Source organism: Rana temporaria, chromosome 13 (assembly GCF_905171775.1).
Source record: "Rana temporaria chromosome 13, aRanTem1.1, whole genome shotgun sequence".
Lineage (NCBI taxonomy): Eukaryota > Metazoa > Chordata > Amphibia > Anura > Ranidae > Rana > Rana temporaria.
The window spans coordinates 112,376,668-112,399,039 of NC_053501.1; the positions used below are offsets into that span (position 1 = coordinate 112,376,668).

The window sequence follows — 22,372 nt, forward strand, 5'->3', positions numbered from 1 at the left end:
GGCTCACTGTGCCATTACATTACATGCCTCCACTGTGCCATTACATGCCTCCACTGCGCCATTACATGCCTCCACTGTGCCATCACATGCCTCCACTGTGCCATCACATGCCTCCACTGTGCCATTACATGCCTCCACTGTGCCATTACATGCCCCCACTGTGCCACCACATGCCTCCACTGTGCCACCACATGCCTCCACTGTGCCACCACATACCTCCACTGTGCCGGCCAAGACGATCTCCCTACCTTACTTTCTTTTCAGATTTTGGCTTCCAGGCTGCGGGCATCCATGATTCAAAAGCCGCGCCTCCTCCTCAGACTGTTCCGTGATAGGAGGAACACTAATTTTCCCAGCAGGGCCTCTGTTCAGTGTTCCGCCTATCACGGATGTCCTCTCGTCCGAGGATGAGAAGGCATCCGTGATTGGCGGAACACTGAACAGAGGCCCTGCTGGGAAAATTAGTGTTCCGCCAATTGCGGAACAGTCTGAGGAGGAGGCGCGGCTTTTAAATCATGGGTGCCCGCAGCCTGACGGAGACAGGTACCGGCGTATAAGATGACCCCCGACTTTGGATGCATTTTTTTGCATCCAAAAGGTCGTCTTATACCCTGGAAAATACAGTACCTATCAGGTCTATCCAATAGGCCAACTGAAGTAGCTGCCTACCTGGTTTATCAGACAGGCTAACTGAAGAAGCTACCTATCAGGTCTATCCAATAGGCCAAGTGAAGGAGCTGCCAACCAGGTCTATCAGATAGGCCAACTGGAGTAGCTGCCTACCAGGTTTATCAGACAGGCCAACTGAAGGAGCTACAAATCAGGTCTATCCAATAGGCCAACTGAAGGAGCTGCCAACCAGGTTTATTAGATAGGCCAACTGAAGGAGCCACTAACCAGGTCTATCTAATAAACCTGGTTGGCAGCTCCTTCAGTTGGCCTATTGGATAGACCTGATTTGTAGCTCCTTCAGTTGGCCTATCTGATAAACCTGGTAGCTAGCTCCTTTGGTTTGCCTGTTGGGTAGACCTGATAAGGCAGCTTCTTCTGTTGGCCTAGCTGATAGACCTGGTATTCAGTTCCTTTGGTTTGTTTATCAGATAAGCCTGATAGGCCAACTGAAGGAGCTACCTATCTGTTAGACCTGGTAGGCAGCTCCTTCAGTTGGCCTATTGGATAGACCTGATAGGTAGCTCCTTCAGTTGGCCTATCTGATAGGCCAACTGAATGAGCTGGCAACCAGGTCTATCTGATAGACCTGATATGTAGCTCCTTCGGTTGGTCTGTCTAATAAACCTAGTAGGCAGCTCCTTCAGTTGGCCTATCTGATAGACCTGGTAGGCAGCTCCTTCAGTTGGCCTATTGGATAGACCTGATAGGTAGCTCCTTCAGTAAGCCTATTGGATAGACCTGATAGGTAGCTCCTTCAGTTGGCCTACCTGATAGGCCAACTGAAGGAGCCACTAACCAGGTCTATCAGGTAGGCCAACTGAAGGAGCTACCTATCAGGTCTATCCAATAGGCTTACTGAAGGAGCTACCTATCAGGTCTATCCAATAGGCTTACTGAAGGAGCTACCTACCAGGTCTATCAGATAGGCCAACTGAAGGAGCTGCCTACTAGGTTTATTAGACAGACCAACCGAAGGAGCTACATATCAGGTCTATCAGATAGACCTGGTTGCCAGCTCATTCAGTTGGCCTATCAGATAGGCCAACTGAAGGAGCTACCTATCAGGTCTATCCAATAGGCCAACTGAAGGAGCTGCCTACCAGGTCTAACAGATAGGTAGCTCCTTCAGTTGGCCTATCAGGCTTATCTGATAAACAAACCAAAGGAACTGAATACCAGGTCTATCAGCTAGGCCAACAGAAGAAGCTGCCTTATCAGGTCTACCCAACAGGCAAACCAAAGGAGCTAGCTACCAGGTTTATCAGATAGGCCAACTGAAGGAGTTGTCTGTCAGGTCTATCAGGTTCACTAACTGAAGGAGCTTCATGGTTGGACAATGCTGTTGCTATTTTTAAGAAAGTGGTTTAGTGGGGTTTCTTATACTTTAATGTTCTTCTTCAGAAAATAAAAACTGGTGATGACACCCCATGTGCAACCCCAGGGTCACAATCTTCAAAGAATTGCCTTGATTCCAGGATGTAGCCAGACCTAGAGAAGATAGACCTGGTGTGATCTTAATTTGTCTGTGTTTTGGCAGTCTATGCAGTGCTGAGGTGGATTCAATAGTGTTGTACAACCTTGAGTATTTGTGTTTGATCTCCTGCTGCATAGTCCATGAACATTAAAAACCCAACCAATATTTTAGCCAGGCATTTAAATAGGGTCATAAAAAATATTATACAACCTGACCAGGCTGGTTTTATGCCCCCAACTCCTATATAATAACCCTCTGGCAGCCTTCAGGGGGACGATTCTCAGCCCATTTTCCCTTGGGTAGAAACAAGGGAAAATGGGCTAAGACTTGTTGCCCTCTTTCGCTCCTACTGTTTGCCCTGGCAATAGAGTCCTGGCTGTATGTATTTGGGCCTCTGCTTCCATCAAGGGCTTTCAGTATGGTGACCTGTGTAAAAAGCTCCTTCTATACGCAGATAATATGCTGCTTATATTAGGAAATACCGATAATTCACTGCAGGTCGTGATGAGCACTATTGTGAAGTTTGGCATGTATATGGGCCGGACTTTTAACTGATCCAAGTCGGCTCTGTTGACTTTGGATGGCACGGCTGATCCACCCTTGCCCCCCTCCTGCCCAGTACCCATTGTCTCGACCTTTAAATACATGGGCATAGTAATTTTACAGAAGGTCACTCAGTTCTTAAAGCTGAATATCCCCATATCCATCAGTTTTGGGACAAAATTAAAGTATGGCAAAAACTGTGGCTCTCCTTAATAGGGCTAAGCCAACCTGGGTAAGATGAAACTTATGCCCCAATTATTGTATTTTTTGCATAATTCCCTGGTGGTTATTCCCCTTAAGATTTTCCATACTGTTAATTAATAAGAACATGATATGAGTAGGTTTTAGATGACCTCACTAATCTTCTACTGCTGCTTTACTGTCCAATGACTGTCTGGGGGTAAGTAGGTGACCAGACTGTTTGCCTCCTGGCCAAACCACCTGTATTGCCTCCCCACCATACTAGAATAGAGTTTTGGCTGGAGTTCAATGTAGTTGCTTGTAGTTTCCAGTACATTATTTCACAGAAAGCTCCCATGGTACATGCAACTAACTATCCAATGTTGTAGACTTAAGCCCTGTACACATGATCAGAATTTCCGATGGAAAAAGTCAGACTTTTTCCATTGGAAATTTCGACTATGTGTATGCTTTTTTTCCGAGGAATTCCATCAGAGTTTAGAAATAGAACATGTTGTGCATTTGGTCGGGCAAAAGCCCGATCGTGTGTACAAGGCATAACCAAGCCATATTTTCTGTTCTGTTCTGAGACCTTGACTTCTCCCCCCCTTCACCTGTGATGTCCTTGTGTTGTTACAGACTTACGAATCAATGAAAGAAAACCTTGGAGCCTCAGTGGTACAGGGCGTCCTCGAAGCAGGAAAAGAAGCTGTGATAGGATTCTTGGAAAGTCTCTACAATCTACAGACCGGTCATCCTCATCACAATTTACTTGCAGTACTTTGGGAAATCCACAACGTTGAAAGTAATGTATCATTATGATCTAGTTTATAATATATGTATGATAAAATGTATCTCAAGCCATAGCTTTTTATTTATTTTTTTATTTTTGGACGGAGTGCTAAGGAACTAGAACCCTTCTTCGGTTTTTATTGCTGCCTGCATCCCTACTAGAGATAGTATGCTCTGTGTTTGCTCTGGTTACCATTGCCACCAGGACTGAAAAAGAAGGGACATTCCAAAAAAATGTAATTCTTACCAGAAAAGGAATTGAGGGGAAATGATCCAACAGAGACGCTTGTTCTGGTGACAATTGTTTAGGAGTCTCTCGTTGGATAGATTTCCTGTTGCATCTACAGGTAGTAGAGGAAAAGCTTTCCAATGAGACACATTGCAATAATTTGTGCCTTTGTTATCAGCCTGAAACTCAGCTTTCTTTTTAAACTTTATTTCTTTATTAAGGTATTTCTTTTCTTTTTTTTCACAAGGATATTTCTTATTTTACAGATACAGCAGATCAGACATCCCCTCATTTACCCAACTGCCCCTCCCCCTCCCGCTCTTCCCAACCCCCTAACAAGTGTAAATATATCAACGTAAGTAGGACAAGCTTTTCAAGGGTGTAGGGTATAAGGGTGTGCATCATAGGGTAATCTTGCCTAGTGTTCCCTTTGGGTCTAAATTCTTGTCCAATCCCTGCCTCCTCGCATCACCATCCATTTCTCTCACTCATCCATCCTTCCCTGTCTCTTTCATCTTAATCAGGTTGCTATTAGTTCACATCAGGTCATTAGAGTGCCATTCTACTCCATTAAAATTCACATATTAATCCCCCTTGCGTCCCACCAGGGTTTCCACATTTTGTCGTACTTCTTTAACACTCCTTGCTTTATATATCTTCTTAGGAATTGTCACGTTCATACTATTTGCCCATTACCTACCAGACAGAGGTAACGCCGACTGCCATCTCAAGGCAATCAGTTTCCTTGCTTGAAATAAGCATCTCAAAACCGCTACTTGCTTGTTTCCTGGGTTTTCCACTCCTTCTACTAATCCCAGGAGACAGTGCTTCACCTCCAACTCAGTGGAGGTTCCAAACACCTGGTCAATGATTTGTGTCACCTCCGTCCAGTAGCCGAATAGCTTGGGGCATCTCCAGAACACGTGGATCATGTCCCCCTCTATGTCCCAACACCTGGGGCAACTAGCATCCGGTCGACGGCCGAATTGAAAGAGTTTACGTGCCATGAAAAACAAGTGCGTGTACAAGGCTTTTGAGTACCACAGGATTAAGGTGGAGAGTTCCAGAGGATGAAAGAGGCTCTGGGGAAATCCTGGAGATGAGCATGGGAGGAGGAGACAGGAGAGCTAGAGAGTAGGAGGTCTTGGAAGGAGCAGAGAGGACAGTTTGGGTGAAATATTAAGACAAGAATGGTGATGTAGCTGGAGGCAGGGTTGTGAATGGCGTATGTTGTTAGTATTTTGAACTTTATTTGTTGGGCAACGGGAAGCCAATGGAGGGATTGGCAGAGAGGGGGAGCATACACTGAGCGGTTGGTAGGGTAGGTGATTCTGGCAGCAGCATTTATGACTGAAGCGGGAATAGCCTGTGGAGAGGTAGGCCAATGAGGGACTTCTAATAGTCAACACGGTAGATAGCAAACGAGTCTGTGAGTAGCTTGATGTGTGATTGACACTCATTACGGAAGTACAGTCAACACTAAGACCCAAGTCTACTCCCTCATGTCTGTAAATCTTTGCATAGTCCTGTGATTAATCTTTCTACATGATTTTGTCCTATTTAGTAAAGACATTGAAAGAACAAATAATAGTGGATGAAAACGGACACCCGCTAGATCCAGAAATTAAAGGTGAGTGATTCAGCAGCTACAATGGATGGATGGATCAACGAATGATAAATAAAAAAGGGAATGAATGGACAGATGAATAGACAGATGGATGTAAAGGCCAAAGGAAAAGGGGATGGAGGTGGGAAGGGTAAGGCCTCGTACAGACGAGGGGTTATCCGATGGAAACGGTCCGCCGGACCGTTTACATCGGACATTTTTCCTACGGATTTTGATCTGATGGCTTGTACACACCATCAGATCAAAATCCGCGCGGAAAACATCCGCGGTCACGTGTCGCGACGTGTCCGCGACGCTGGAAGGTAAATGCTTCTACGCATGCGTCGAATCATTCCGACGCATGCGAGGGATGGGGATCGGACGGACTTATCCGGTGAGTCTGTACAGATGACCGGATAAGTCCGAGGGACAGGATTCCAGCGGATAGATTTCTTAGCATGCTAAGAAATTTGTATCCGCTGGGAATCCGTCGGCTGGACAAATGTCCGCCGAAAATTGTCCGCCTGGGCCTACACACGACCGGATCTATCCGCTGGAACTGATCCGCGGATAAATCCCAGCGGATAGATCCGGTCGTGTGTACGGGGCCTAAGGGTAATGGCAAACTACATTACTAACGTTGAATGTCTATGTTTTGCCTGTTGAAACAGCCTGGTATGGTAGGCTTTTGAAAACCACATAAAACTTTTTTTTTATTATATTTTTCTTTTCAATATTTTTTATTGAAGTTTTGCAATATAATAATGACAATGCTGTCTGTGGTTATTCTGACCGGGGGAAGACAAAGAATTCTGTCCCCACATGTTCGTTGCTTAGGTTTATGTGTTACCCAAGTATATCACTGCAGGCATCGGTCTACATGAGAAATATTTCAGCAGGAATGACTTCCTAAGCCAGATCAATAACCCACCCCCTATGGGTGCTCACTTTGGAGTGAGAGAGCTCCAGGATCTTGCCTGGCGGAGCCTCCCGCCTATCGCCCCTCGGCCCCTCTTGGGAGATTCACTAGCCGGGTAGCTCCCAGGACATTGCATCCACCGGAAAAGGCCCAATGGGTCCCTTTCCGTGAATGTTTGACCAAAAATGATTGACTGTTCCCTGCACTGGGGTCGATCCGTGAGGTGCCTTTTTATTATATTTTTCATCCACCCTATCCTTTAGCAACTTTTCCCTCTTATCTTATTGGATTGCCATTGGAATGAAACACATGAGACACTCTAGAGTCTCATTGCTAAGGATATAAACAAAAGCATGGTTGGCATTTTAGTATGACAATTTATTTATATCTCTGTGTTTTATGTATACAGAAATCCAAGACAAGCATAAGCAATATCTGCTGGATACGACTCAGAATTTCGTGGAATGTAAGCCACCAGGAACTACCCTCAAAAGTCAAGATTTTCCCATTTCAGAGCGTTTTGTCAATCTGGTTGTTGTGTCCACAGAGCAACTTAGACACCGTACTCAGCATGAGCTAATAGAGATTGGGGAAAAACATGAAAGCTACATGTGTAAGACTCAAAGAGCATTGGAACGTGTTTCTCCTAAAAGGCTCTTCCGCTGGTGCCGTCAAATAAAACAAGTGCCAAATATGATCATGATCAGCGGTGTACCGGGAGTAGGGAAGACCACCCTAATGCAGAAGTTTGTCTGGGATTGGGTGAACGGAAATCTCTATCAGAGATTTTCTTTTGTTTTCTTCTTCAAATTCCGGGAGCTCAACCGACTGGGAGAAGTCAGCTTAGAGGAGATGATCCTTCAGCAGTATCCCTATCTAAGTTCTCAGCTTGAAAATATCTTAAAGGTCCCAGAGCAGCTTTTATTTATCTTTGATGGCTTAGATGAAAGTTGCCACCAAATTGATTTTGCTTCTAGATCTCGGAACACCAACACAAAGCAGAAGCAAGACCTTGGTAAGATCTTGGTTAACTTGTTGGGGCAATCTCTTCTTAAGGGTTGCTCTGTGTTGGTAACCAGTAGACCAGCCAAACTGGTCTCCATTAATCCTGACATTTTTCAGCTATTTTGTGAGGTCATGGGATTTTTTCATGAAGAAAGGAAGATGTACTTCGAGCTATTTTTTGTTGATGACAAAAAGTTGGCCTTACAGGCTTTTAACCATGTGAGGGACAACGAATCTCTGTATACTTTCTGTTATATCCCGTCATATTGCTGGATCATCTGCAGAGTGTTATCAATGTGCTTCAAATCTCAACAAACAAATTGCAATCAGTCAGAATTATTTTTGCCAAAAACAGTGACGCAACTTTTTGTGATTTTCATCAGCAACATTCTAACCAATCATTGCCAGGAGACAGAGAGGGAAAAAGCCAGGAAATGCCTGACGGCTATTGGATGGTTGGCAGAGTTTGGGGTGATGAACCGCCTCATGGTGTTTGAAGAACAAGATCTGAAATCATTTACTGTGGACACATCACTACATCTCTTAACAAGTTTTATGGTGGAATCCAAGCAACCTTGTTATGTAAACTATTCCTTCTTACATCTTACTGTTCAGGAGTTCATGGCTGCTTTGGTCCATCATGTTGACTATAAACCTGAAAAACTACAGGAAGCACTTGAAAAAGCCAAATCTCAAGATGGACATGCTGAAATATTTCTTCGTTTTCTTTTTGGTCTGACCGATGGCTCCACCAAAGCTCTTCTAAATAATTCATCCTCCCACCAAGGCTCTTCTAACATATTCATTTTCAACGATGAAGCTTCCAAAAAGGTCATCTCCTGGCTCCGTGAACTCTCCACACTTGTCAAAAAGACATCAAAGGATGCTTCGGAAAGGAGGAAAACTTTAAATATTTTCAACTACCTCTTTGAATCTCGAAATAAAGAACTAGTGTCAGAAATTCTTGGGCAAAACCTAAACATTGATTTTTCAAGATTCAACCTGACACCCCTTGACTGCACGGTGTTGGCTTTCATTTTAAAATCATGCAAAGAACCTGAAAGCCTTGATCTAGAGAAATGTTTCCTTGAAACCGAATGCTGGGAGAGACTGTACCCGGGACTTCACGCAGTGCAGACGCTTCGGTGGGTAAATATATTTTTTTACGTAGGTGAAAAAAATAACTATCCATTTTAATATGTGTTACGAAAGTGGATCTAAACTCACCTCCTCTTGCTCCTTTCCCATCACTGGCATTTTCAATGGTCTTCTTATGAGTTTGTGGCCATCTTTATTGGCCGGGACAGAAACATGTAACTCCCACGCATATGCACAATAGTTTATTTATTCTTAGCACAGAGGTATGCCGAGTAGGAAGATGCATGTCTCTTCTACAATAATGTGCTTACCTACCCTAATTTGTTTAACTTTTTCAGTTGAGTTCTGCTTTCAAAAAATATTAAATCGTAAGTTGGAGATTTGATTTTGGGAGAAGCCATTTCTTTGCATTATCCATTGACTTCTTCTACTGTTGGCTCCGGTGTTGAGCTGTTTTCATTGGAAGTATCATCTTGGGCCAGTTATTGAAAGGCCAAGAAAGGGAATCTTCATTGGAATGTCAAGAAAGGGAGTCTTGAAAGGTCAAGAAAGGGGGCTGCATTCATTGAGATTGTAAAAGGGCAGCTTTCTTGTTAAAACATTTTTTTTCTTATAATCTTTATTTCTATATACAGTAAATAATACACAAACGAAACATATACAAGACATGAATAAAGAATACAAAAAGTACATAAGAACAAATACAACACTCATACTCTTACCTCGACTATAATACATGTAGTACAACCCCCAGAGGAGCTGCTGGTTGTTTTGGGTGGCACGTTTACCTTGTGGCTCTTCCCAATTCCTAGGGGTGAATGGTGCATATAGCGATAGTAAAGGAATGTCCGCAACAAGTGTCTTTTCTGTGCTCTTTATTACCCAGCCGGGTAAAAACAATGAACTGGTGATGAAAGGATAGGGTTTGGAAGAAGGAGAACAGCAGATTCAGGCGTAGTATTGGGAACAGTCCTGCTCCCATACATAACACTTTCCGTACCACTCCTGACTGAGTGGGCTTAGCGTACCCGGACAGGCCTCTCTCACTGACCTGGCAGCCGGAGTATCAATCAAACTCTTGTTAGGACAAAGTCTCTGCCACAGACCCTCCTTAGAATGAACTTGAACTTGAGGAAAAGTCTCTGCCACAGACCCTCCTTAGAATGAACTTGAACTTGAGGAAAAGTCTCTGCCACAGACCCTCCTTAGAATGAACTTGAGGAAAAGTCTCTGCCACAGACCCTCCATAGAATGAACTTCAGAGAGACACCTCTGACACACACCCTCTCTGGCTGTACATATAGGAATTACGCCTGGATCTCCTTCTTAACGTCGCCCAGGTACCGACTGACAGGTGTTTAATCCTTAAGTGTCCGGCTACCTTGATCCCCGGTGGTTTGTCGAAATCCTTTTCCTCTCAATGGCTCCTCAGACAGACTCCCCACCGAACAGCTATACCGCTTGGGATTTTTAAAAGTGGGAACCTAGTCAATCACTGCTCAAATGTTCCGGACCAACATGGTCCCGGAACCAGGAACACCGTGTGGCACGCACGCCCCGGCCAGGGAGGCCATAATGCCGGGGTGCCGTGATGTGGTCACCCTAAAGGTGGGTGCCACACTGGAAGAAGACCCAGAATCAATGGCGTCTGTCCCATAAGTACCCTCTCCCAGCATGCCCAGCGAGGACACTCCCTCCTGATTGGCTGCTGGAAAAGAACACCCAAGTCTCGACTCCGCTGCTGCCACCTGTCGTCCTGGGGTGGGATAGCACCCCAGGTACAACAGAATGGGCCCGCAGCACAGCCAAGCTGAAACAGAGACCCTATTTGAACATTGTGGTGAACGGAAATCTCTATCAGAGATTTTCTTTTGTTTTCTTCTTCAAATTCCGGGAGCTCAACCGACTGGGAGAAGTCAGCTTAGAGGAGTAATTTTGTAATTTGGATCAAAGTCATTAGCACTCTGATCACCCTCTAAATTTCAATAGCACCGGTACTTGGAAGTAACCAGGCACTACATACATAAAGGCCATATATCATTGTAAAGTACACCAGAAAACCAAAAAAAGCAATAAAGAAGTTGGAATTTCTGTGACTTTTCCGTTTTTGTGTCCTCAGAGATTTCTGGTTGTTTGCTGTTCTGGTGATACAGCAGTCAATCCCTGGCCAATATGAAAACCTTTCCTAATTTAGAAGGCTTGTGCTGCATACACACAACCGTTTTTGGGTTAAAAAAATGTAGTTTTTAAGGGTCTAGAAAAAGCGACGTTTTTTTTCAACCTGATCATTAAAACGGTCTTGTCTACACACGATCGTGAAAAAAAAAATGCTCTAGCAAAGCGCGGTGACGTACAACACGTACAAAGGCACTACAAAGGGGAAGTTCCATGCGGATGGCGCCACCCTTAGGGCTGCTTTAGCTGATTTAGTGTTAGTAAAAGATGATTCGCGCTTTTCAGTCTGTTACAGCGTGATGAATGTCCTTACTCCATTAAGAACGCTAGTTTTACCAGAATGAGAGCTCCCGTCTCATAACTTGCTTCTGGGCAATGCACGTTTTTTTCACGTCGTTAAAGCCCACACACGACAATTTTTTACGACGTTAAAAACTACGTAAAAAATTAGAGCATGTTCGAAATTTTTAATGCCCATTTTTTGTGAAAAGTGCTCTGGAGCCCACACACGATCCTTTTTAATGACATTGAAAAAAAAAATGTTTTAGAACCCGAAAAACGGTCGTGTGTACGCAGCATTAGACCAGGGGCGGACTGACCATTGGGACTCTCGGGCACTGCCCGAGGGCCCCATGCCACTAGGGGGCCCCATCAGTGTTGCCAGGCTCAATAAAACCAGGGACAGTATGTAAAAATCAGTGTTTTTTTTTTACATCTGTCCCTGATATGTCCAAAACCGACATGCTTTTGATGTGAAAATCCTAAGATTTTAGCTGCCCTGCCTATGCAATGCCTCCTGGCGTGGTGTCCATCTGTACGCCTGGGGGCCCCATAATCTTGTATTGCCCGGGGGGCCCCATGAGTTGTCAGTACACCCCTGCATTAGACCCACTGTTAGGTTCATCTCACTATCCCAGTTTAAATTCCCTTGTCCCTTGAAGTTTTAGTCCTGTGCTGTATCCTGATATCTCCGTGTGAAGTGCTGCTACTAATGCTGCCCAATTCTTGTGTACAGATGACTCACCTGCAGACCCTGTGTTAACATGTAAATAACCGGAATTCATGTGTAAATAACGGGAGCATTCATATGTTAATAGCGGCAGCATTCATATGTAAATAGCTGATTACTATGTATATTATGCCTCTCTGCGGTGAAGAGATGATGTGATGTAACCTCGAGTAACCAATCAGTGAGCAGTATTACTGTACAGTAGTCTCTAGCAACCAATCAACAAGAAGAAATCATGTGCTGTAACCTCTAGCAACTAATCAGTGAGCCGTAATGTGTGCTGTAACCTCTAGCAACCAGTCAGTAAGTGGTAATGATGGCAACCATTCGCAATCGCTGCCTGATCTGATACAGTAAACTGATTTTAAGTTTAGCTGATATTTATTGTATATCTCAGAGCAGGTGGAGAGCAAAATTGCATGGGGGGGCCCCAAGAATTTTTTTGCCCAGGGTCCAATCAACATTAAAGACGGCCCTGCATCCCACTAGGGAGATTTCCTACCCTTTCCTATAAGGATAGGAAGTGATGGCAATTTGCTCAGAAAAGCAAGGAGCAAGGTTTAGAACTAATGACAATGGGGCGTATCGTATCGTGTCGTATCTTTGTTTTGTATCTACAAAACAAGATACGACTGCATCTCGGCTAGATCCGACAGGCGTACGTCTTAGTACGCCGTCGGATCTTAGGTGCATTTTTTCGGCGGCCGCTAGGTGGTGTTTCCGTCGAATTCCGCGCTGAGTATGCAAATTAGCTAGTTACGGCGATCCACGAACGTACGTCTGGCCGGCGCATTTTTTTTACATTGTTTGCGTTCGGCTTTTTCTGGCGTATAGTCACCCCTGCTATTATGAGGCGTACTATGTTAAGTATGGCTGTCGTTCCCGCCTCACATTTTGAATTTTTTTACGTCGTTTGCGTAAGTCGTTTGCGAATAGGGATTTGCGTAGAATGACGTCACCGTCGTAAGCATTGGCTTGTTCTGGTTTAATTTCGAGCATGCGCACTGGGACACCCCCACGGACGGCGCATGCGCCGTTAAAAAAAAACGTTGTTTACGTCGGGTCACGCCGTATTTACATAAAACACGCCCCCATGACATCAAATTGAATTCCGCGCCCTTACGCCGGCAAAGATACACTACGCCGCCGTAACTTACAGCGCAAATTCTTTGAGGATTTGAAAAAAAAGTAAGTTGCGGCGTATCTTAGATAGTAATCTGTACGAGGATCTGCCCCAATGTTTTTATTGTTGTCCATGCCTTTCTGTCCTGGTAGAGCATCACAGGAAGAGAAATAAAGGGGTGGTGGAGCAAATATCCTAAATAGGGTCACATACAAAGCTCCCAAAATTTTAACTCTTTCTAACTCTGTCTAAGGCTGCATTCACACCTCCGCGACAAGATACGCCGCGTACGCGGCGTATTTTGCTGCGAGTGTGTAATTTTTTTTTTTTTTAACAAAGCCTTCCCATTGCTTTGTATGGCCGAACGCCAATGCCGCCTGAAAAAAGGGGTCCGGGACTTTTTTTCAGGCGGCAGGCGTACGGCGTCTATGAGATGTGAACCATCTCCATAGACAGCAATGGGAATTCTCCCCTCCAGCGGCACGAGCGTCCGGCGTCTGGCGTTTTGTCGCGGAGGTGTGAATGGGCTCTAAAACAAAAAATATCTGGCCTGGGTTTAAATAGTTTATAAGATTGAAAAAAAAAATAGACACAGGTGTATCCATTGATGGACCAGTGATGGTTAGGCTTTGAAAGTATAAATGTAGACATAAAACATTTAGAACTGGAGTCCTAACACTAAAATATTTTTTTATTTTTCTTAAATCTGCCTCAATAGACTGAACTTGAATGAACTTAAGAATGAAGACATCTGCTTTATAGCTAAGGCGTTAGCTCATCCTAAATGCAGAATCCAGAATCTCAGGTAATCCAGAATCTAAAATACATTTGAAAAATTTGATTTGTGTGATGTCTTCCTTCTTTCTAGACCAGGGGTCTCCAAACTGCAGCCCGAGGGCCAGATGCGGCCCTTTACTAGCCTTTGGGGCACTATTCCTCCCACTGACGCCAACAAGGGGGCACTATTTCTTCCACTGATACCAATGATGGGATACTATTCCTCCTAATAATAGGGGCACAACTCCTCCTCAAACCAACCTTGAGGCCATTTATTGTCACCGATGCTGGGCCCGGGACACTTGCTGTCTCGGCTGGCCACAATTCGGCCCTCCTAAAGTCTTAAGGGGAAAAAAAATGGCCCTTTGTTTGACAAGTTTGGAGACCCCTGTTTTGGATCATAGCACTGACTTGTCTCCCCTTAGATTTGGTTCAGTTAAAAAAAAAAAATAGTACGATTTTGGCCATAACCAGGCAGATCAAATGTTGGTCATGTAAGCAATCAATCATTCATATCATTTTCAGTGATTTACTTTTTTGTCCTCTACAGTTTGACTAATAATGATTTCACCAGCACGTGTTGCTCTACCTTGGCATCTGCAATCTATAAAAACGGTTCCCTGATGTTTCTGGACTTGACTTTTAACAATCTGACGGGTCCCCACTTCAGCGACCTCATTGCCGCTCTGTCCAGCCCAACATGTAGGGTAAAGCATCTTGAGTGAGTATACAAACTTAAAGAGGACCCCCCTCTATAGAACCATCAATTTGACTTTTTCAAAGGTTTTCATTCTTCCTCTGTGATTTTAAGGCTTCCGCACCTCCATTTTTGTCATAGTGTTGTTGTGGAAATTTTATGAAGATGTATTTAATATGTATTGTCGTAGTGTATTGTCATAGTACTGGGGCAGACTGACGCTGGTTGAGTCCCGTCTGGTAGTGGAAAACTTCCTGAGGTTGGAGGGAGGTGTTTGCAGAGTGGGGATATGTCCGCCAGCAAAAGGACCCCTGTGCGTTGCACAGACATTCGTCTGGAAGGCATATGTTCACTCTGCAAGGACATTGTCGGTTATGGGGGATGGGCGCTCTTGTCTCTGCTGTGTGTCTGATAAGCACATGTCAGGACTCGTAGCGTGCACCTGCAGATAACCTCCCATCCACAGGAACGGTAGTATAATCCGGGTATGCGTTGTTCTCTGGAACAACACAGAATAAGGATTCATATCAGCGGTAATACAGGAGCCTATGAATTGTTATGGTCAGGGAGAATGTCCATGTTTAAAAGCCATGCAGCTTCCTTTGTCTAGCTTCCAGGTACAAGGGACAGGGAAAACATACACACACGCTGTCCCTGCCCGGACACGCCCATAAGACTTCTTTAGCCATTATTCATTGGTTGTTTGTATTAACTCATTCTGTTGGAAGGGTTTCCTGTTGGGTCATTTCCTGTGTGGAGGTCATTTCCTGTGATGTCACTGCTTTTGTGATTTATGAATAAAAAGCCAAGCGCTGTGCTGGGTAGAGGCCCAGAAGAGCATGTTGCTGAACACGTAAGCTGTGGGGATGTCCGTTTACTTGGGGATATACGGGAAATAGAGTGATAGGTAAGATGCATTATAACATTAGACGGAATGTGTGCTTATTAGCACAGGAGATATGGTGTGCGCTCAGCGTACAGCCTAATTTCCATAACAACGTGGCGGGCCATGGAGGGCATGACATCATGTGCCATATGGCATCATATGCATCTGTTTAAAGCAGTGGTTCTCAACCTTTCTAGTGCCGAGACCCCTAAAAAAAAAATCCCAAGTTGTGGGGACCCCGAACAGTAAAATGATTTTCGTAGCGTGGGTTGTTACATGAGATGGGACATTACTGATAATTCATGTATTGCAGGAGATCCGGACATATTACAGGTGATTTCATTCTGACCCCCAACCGGTCAATAAGAGTATCTCCTTCAATGCTAATACTGTTTTGTGTCTATTGTACTAATTAAGTCTGTAAAGGTCAGATGTCTAACTTTGAGGTGTTAATTGGGTCTGGCTTCTGAAAGACCTTTCATTGTGGATGCTAATGACACTGTTTTGTGTGAAAGTCTATTGATGATAGAGGTGTTGTGAGTTAGCAGTCTAAAGATCAGACGTCTCTTTTCAGGTGTAATGGATTAGCATGTCAATTACGTCTACAAAGGAATGTGCATTATGTAGCAGTGAATAGATTATTGCTGAGACGGGACGTCTGGGGGATGACTAATAATTAACTCAACTAAATGTCATTGTCTAAGAGAGTGTGTATTGAAGTGCCTTGTGGGTGGAGTTGATTCATTGTTCGCTTGGTTTCTAAAACTGTATATAACAAGCTGAGTTACCATTAAACGTATTCATTCGTTTGGAACCAGAAACAGAGCGTGTGTCTCGTCTTACTGGGGAATGGAATGGGTCCTGTTGGCTGGATTGTCGGATAAGCTGTCATGGGGCGATGGAATGGAATATCGTAAACAGTGGTGACCGTTACAATAATGACTATAGACCTGAAATTATTTGTGTCTTTTATTTCGCCTTCTCAATGTGGAAATTCAGACCCGAATTGAAAAAAAAAAAAAGACACAAAAGCAACATGGTTTCTTTTGTTTTTGTAATAAAACCTGTAACTTGTACTGTTGGTTTTCATTTTCTTTCAGGCTTTGTGCCCTCAAACTGACTCATGACGACTCCCAGTATTTGGTCTCCCTGAGTAACAACAAAAACCTTGAATACCTAAATCTGAGCCATAATAGCTTTACCGATGCTGGTTCAGGGCACATAAAGGACCTTATTGAGAAATCCTCCAGCCTGAAAGAGATCTTGTGAGTAGTGTGTACAAAGTAACCAGCCATGAGACTAAATGCAGTAACATTAAGGATTTTTTCCCCTTCCTGTGCAACATCCAAAAATGTTGGCTTGTAAGTAAAGAGATGCTCCACCATTTGCATTTTTTTTGGAAATTTCAAACTAGGACAATGAAAATAATTTTTTCAGTAGAATATATAGACTGCATTGTTGAGTTATTTCTGTGAGTTGTGGGCTGAGAGTGAGGCGTGCGACAGTAGGGGTGATAAGGATTGATAACCCCTGGCACAACTCCAGGGCAGTGGCGTAGCGTGGGGGGTGCGAGGGGGACCACCGCCCCAGGCGCAAAATCTAGAGGGGCGCTGTCATGAGTGTGGAGAGGAGGGAGCGCCAACAACAGATGGGACATAGGAACATAAACATGATGTCACCACTCCAAGCTTTACACAGTCTCACACAGTGGATCATGTGACCAGACTGGAACTAGCTGAAAATAGGAAAGTCCATGTGTCAGGGGGGCGCAAATTACTTGCCTCACCCCAGGTGCTGACAACCCACGCTACGCCACTGCTCCAGGGCATAACCATTCTGCCTCTGATTCAAATTCTGAAAAGCATGCAGAAAGGGAGGAACAGTCTGCTTCTTTCAGTGTCCAGCCGTAAAGAGGCGGAACCTTTTTTTTATTATCACAGCCCAGGGGCGAACTGACCACCAGCACCGCACCCTGCTCAGAAAACATTGTCCTCAGTCCCTACTAAAGCCCGCCCAATCTACCATCTCAGCGTCTGTGTCTGTGTCACGGCTCCTCCCCCGTGGTTGCCTAGCAGTGGGACGCTGTAGACAGCGGAGTGGTGGGTGAAGGTACCATGGTGCCCAAGTATGAGGGAATAAAGAGCATGGGTGGGAAGAAGGAGAAGGTGGCAGATGAGAGGACCAGGGGGGAGCCCATCACAGAGCCACTGGTAGGCTGCATTAGATGGGCACTGATGAGGCTGCAATTGATGCATAGATCTCTTGTATCATTTCCGCAGTCTCTGACCATCTTCTGTTAATGTCTGCAGTCTCTGACCATCTTCTGTATCATGTCTGCAGTCTCTGACCGTCTCCTGCAGTATGTCTGGAGGCTCTCTCTAACAGACTCTATAACAGAAGCCCTCTCCAGAGCACTTACTGTTAAGAGATCATGGGAGGATCCTAGGGTAATGAAGACTCCTTAGGGGAGCATCTCTGAGTTGGGTCGTTGCCATAGAAACATCTGTAATAGGGAGGAGTTATTAAAGCGGAGTTCCGGCCACAATTTCACTTTTTAAATATAAATACCCCTGTAATACACAAGCTTAATGTATTCTAGTAAAGTTAGTCTGTAAACTAAGGTCCGTTTTGTTAGGTTGTTACAGCATTTAGACACTTTATAAAATAGAAATTGACTGGGGCCATCTTAAGTGTGGGCATCATGAAGCCAGACGGTATGACTTCCTGGATTTCAGCCTTGCACATGCTCAGTGCTGCACAAGCAGTGTCAGATCAGGTTTCAGCACCTGTGCTGTCCAAGTCACATGATTCTTTGAGACTGGGGAGTGCACAGACTCCTGGAAAGTTACACCCACTACATTCCCAGGAGTCTGTGCGGTGTAGGTTAGAAAGCATTAAGCACCTAGGTGCAGGAAGTGGGAAGATTAACTATTCTGCCTAGCAACAACACTTTGAAGGCATCTAAAAAAAATGTTTTTTTTCGTAAAGGACTAATGACATTTTTTTAAAACTACTGATGTAATGTTATATTTATGGGTGGAACTCCACTTTAAGATGACCGCGCCTAAGCGGGGGCGCCAGAAAATTTTCTGCACCCAGAGGTCTGTGACCCTAGGATCGGCCCTGCCCAGGGGCACAGCCCAGGGGCCCCAAATTCACATGGGCCCCATCAGAGCCAGACATATAAAAGTAGCAGTGTCGTCTACCTAGTCTTTATATGTGGTTTCTATTTAACTAAATGTTTTTTTTCTCCACCTTCTAGTGTTGGTGCCAACGGATTTTCTGAAGAAGTAGTTAAGGAGCTGCAGGACCTTATAAACGCCCGTCAAGGTCTCAGAATTAATGTATGGCAAAGTCATGCAGAGAATTCAGCTCTTCCTGAAAATGTGACGACGAGTATATAAGTAATTTATATTGCAATATTTATTAAAAAGCACAGATATTGTACAGTCTTTTTCTAATTTGTTTTGGAGGGAGGGGGAATAATAAAGTTGTTTTACAATAACAAGCTTGTGTCACTCCTGATTGAACACGTTATGATAGGATGGTGGTCACATGTGAAACAATATGGTATAACCAACATTCATTAACCACTTCACCCCCCCGGAAGAATTTACCCCCCTTCCTGACCAGAGCACGTTTTGCGATTCGGCACTGCGTCGCTTTAACTGTCAATTGCGCGGTCGTGCGACGTTGAACCCAAACAAAATTGACGTCCTTTTCCCCACAAATAGAGCTTTCTTTTGGTGGTATTTGATCACGTCTGCGGTTTTAATTTTTTGCGCCATAAACAAAAAGAGAGCGTCAATTTTGATTGGTTTGCGCAAAAGTTATAGGGGCAGATCCACAGAGATCTGCACCCGCGCAGCGTATCAGAGATACGCTACGCCGCCGTACCTTACCTGGCTTTAGTTCGAATTCTTAAAGATTTCTGGCGGCGTCACGGCGCGGAATTCAAATCGGCGGTTAGGGGGCGTGTTTAATTTAAATGAAGCGCGTCCCCGCGCCGAATGAACTGCGCATGTGCCGTCCCTAAATTTTCCGCCGTGTATTGCGCTAAATGACGTCGCAAGGACGCCATTTTTTTTAACATAGACGTGAATTACGTCCATCCCGATTCACGGACGACTTACGCAAAAAAATAAAATAAAATTCAAATGAAACGCGGGAACGACGGCCATACTTAACATGGCAAGTCTAACTATACGCTGCAAAACAGCAGCTTTAACTATACGCCGGAAAAAGCCGACTAGGCGTACGCCTGTCGGATCTAACCCAGATGCCGTCGTATCTTGGTTTGAGGATTCAAACCAAAGATACGACGCGGGAAATTTGAAAGTACGCCGGCGTATCAGTAGATACGCCGGCATACTCTCTTTGTGGATCTGCCCCATAGCGTCTACAAAATAGGGGATAGTTCTATGGCATTTTTATTATTTTATTTGTTATGAGTAATGGCGGCGATCAGTGATTTTTATCGTGACTGCAACATTATGGCGGACACATCGGACACTTTTGACACTATTTTGGGACCCTTGTCATTTATACAGCGATCAGTGCTATAAAAAAGCGCTGATTACTGTGTAAATGACACTGGCAGGGAAGGGGTTAAGTGTATCCTAGGGAGGGATTCTAACTGTGGGGGGGCTGGGCTACCAGTGACATGACAGTGATCACTGCTTCCGATGACAGGGAGCAGTAGATCAGTGTCCTGTCACTAGGCAGAACAGGGAAATGCCTTGTTTACATAGGCATCTCCCCGTTCTGCCGCTCCGTGACAGGATCACGGGACACCGGCAGACATCGAGTCCACGGTTCCCGCGGGCATGGCCACGGAGCTTGCGGCAGGCACGTTGCTTTGTCCACACAAGCCATTCTGCCAACGTATATGCGCATTAGGCAAATCTCTGAATCATTAAGAAATGTTCATTGTAAAATTTCAGACGGCCTATACATGATTTCAATCCATGGCGGTGTATTGTGTTGCCAGAGGCGGCTCTAGGCTTTGTGAGGCCTTAGGCAAAACTTAACATGGGGCCCCATGATGGGAAAAATAATTCAAGGACAAGAGCTTCTTCCCCACAACCCTGGCCGGTGGTTGTGGGGGTCTGCCGGCAGGGGGCTTATCGGAATCTGGAAGCTTCCTTTAACAAGGTGGCCCCCAGATCCTGCTTTTTAATAACTAAGGAGCGGGGGTAACCCGGTGATGTCACCTGGTGAACCTGCCCCCTTGTGACGTCATTGACTGAGGGCATGTTGGGTCATTGACGCCACAAGGGGTGGTGTCACTGATATTCACTGGTTGTTAGGGACACCGGCTGCCCCAGTCCTGAGTCAGGGTTCTTAACGCTGCCTGAGCACAGCAGCGTTAAGGTCCCATGTCCCTCAAAACTGGGGTAATGCATTGGGCAAGTTAGGTGGCCGCGAGGCCCCTGTGAGTGTGAGGCCTTAGGCGACCGCCTAATTAAAGAGCCGCCTCTGTGTGTTGACAATTGTTTGTTTGGTGACTGTGGTCTTGCCCGGTTTCCCAGGGGATTATGGCGAGGAAATCTCAGTCTTGGAGTATCTGATGCACATAAGAGGTCAGGGGCTGACTGAGCCCACCAGGCTCCACCTATACCTAAAACATCCTTCTTGGATGGACTGGCCCTTTAAGAAAATATTGCTGGACAAAGGTTTATTGTGTGTAACCATGTAAAAGCTCAGATGACAACGCTATAAAATGAAACCTAAAACGATGAGATCTAAAAGTGAAACTTGTGACGTATTGCTTCTACTCCCCCACCGAGGATCAGTTTTCGGTATACAGACCTGCTGAACCCTTCTGCTGAAACGAACAGGTAAACCGTCCTGAGAGCGCAAAATCGAACAAGAAACCCAGATTGTATCTCTATGGGATAAACAATATGGCCACCTGTACACAATGAGAATGGCCGGGGAGTAGAGGGAGTGATAACCTTGTACAGGGAGACGGGGGGCCTGGAAGAGGTGGAAGGAGCTTCGTCTTCTGCTAATTCGATGCAATTCATTCCTTGATGCTTTGCGCACACACATAGTGATTGCCGACTCTGATCCCAGTACTGATCTTTGTATATTTATTGTGGGAAAGGAGGTGTTACATTGTTATTTTCCATATACTTCCATAATGCTACATCCTTCCTATTAGATAATGATTTTGCTCTTCCGTGATTGGCAGCTTCCTGACTATCATGCGTACTTATCGTTTATAGGAGATACACGATATAACGGAATGGCCCGTGGGACCCAGAGGCTCTTGCAGGGTGTGGAGTACTCCTGTTTCAGCTTCACCGATGACTCTTGTGTCTAGGGTCATCCTATGTCCACTAGGGGCATAGGATGACTGAGAAATGATATCTCGGATTACATGAGATGGGACAGTAATGATAATTCACAATGTATTGCAGGATATCTTGAAATATTACAGGTTGTTGATTCTAAACCCAACCGGTCAATATAGTGATTCATTCATGTGGGAACACAGACTGTTAAGGTGGTAATTAAGTCTTCTACTGTCATGTAAATTAACCTTAGTCTGGCTTCTAAGACCTTTCATTGTGTATGCTAATTGACACTGTATTGTGTGAAGTTCTATTGATGATAAATGTGTTGTGAGCTAGCACAGTCTAAGGCCCCGTACACACGACCGGATCTGTCCGCTGATATTTGTCCGACGGACAGTTTTAGCGGACAGATCCGGTCGTGTGTACAGCCGACCGGACCGGATTCCCGGCCGAGCGGACTTTTTCCAGCGGACTAACATTTCCTAGCATGCTAAGAAATCTGTCCGCTGGAAACCTGTCCGTCGGACGTGTTCAGTCGTCTGTACAGACTCACCGGACATGTCCGACCGACCGCCATCCCTCGCATGCGTCGTACTGATTCGACGCATGCGTGGAAGCTTTGAACTTCAAGGCCGCCTACGTCGCCGCGTCATCGTCACGGCGACGGCGTGGCCACGTCCCCGCGTATTGTTTACGCGCGGATTTCTGTCTGATGGTGTGTACAACCATCAGACAGAAATCTCCGGGCGGACATGTCCGCTGAAAAAGGTCCGGCAGACCGTTTTCAGCGGACTGTCCGTCCGTGTGTACGGGGCCTAAAAGGTCAGATGTCTGATGTGTCAGACCTGGTGGCAGAAAGTCTACCCAAGATGTGTATTGGAGGCT

General features: G+C 45.0%; 1 protein-coding gene across 1 annotated transcript in view; it reads left to right on the forward strand.

Annotated features, from left to right (window-relative positions):
* The window catches only part of LOC120920336 (NACHT, LRR and PYD domains-containing protein 3-like), a 28,496-nt gene extending 9,803 nt beyond the window's left edge, over nucleotides 1–18,693 (forward strand). The window contains exons 4-10 of the mRNA XM_040332365.1: nucleotides 3,509–3,674; nucleotides 5,455–5,520; nucleotides 6,825–8,565; nucleotides 13,544–13,630; nucleotides 14,153–14,323; nucleotides 16,286–16,450; nucleotides 18,448–18,693. Coding sequence (XP_040188299.1) covers nucleotides 3,509–3,674; nucleotides 5,455–5,520; nucleotides 6,825–8,565; nucleotides 13,544–13,630; nucleotides 14,153–14,323; nucleotides 16,286–16,450; nucleotides 18,448–18,589 — 2,538 coding nt within the window. The 3' untranslated portion in view covers nucleotides 18,590–18,693. The remainder of the gene's footprint in view (nucleotides 1–3,508; nucleotides 3,675–5,454; nucleotides 5,521–6,824; nucleotides 8,566–13,543; nucleotides 13,631–14,152; nucleotides 14,324–16,285; nucleotides 16,451–18,447) is intronic.
* Nucleotides 18,694–22,372: the final 3,679 nt, after the last annotated feature.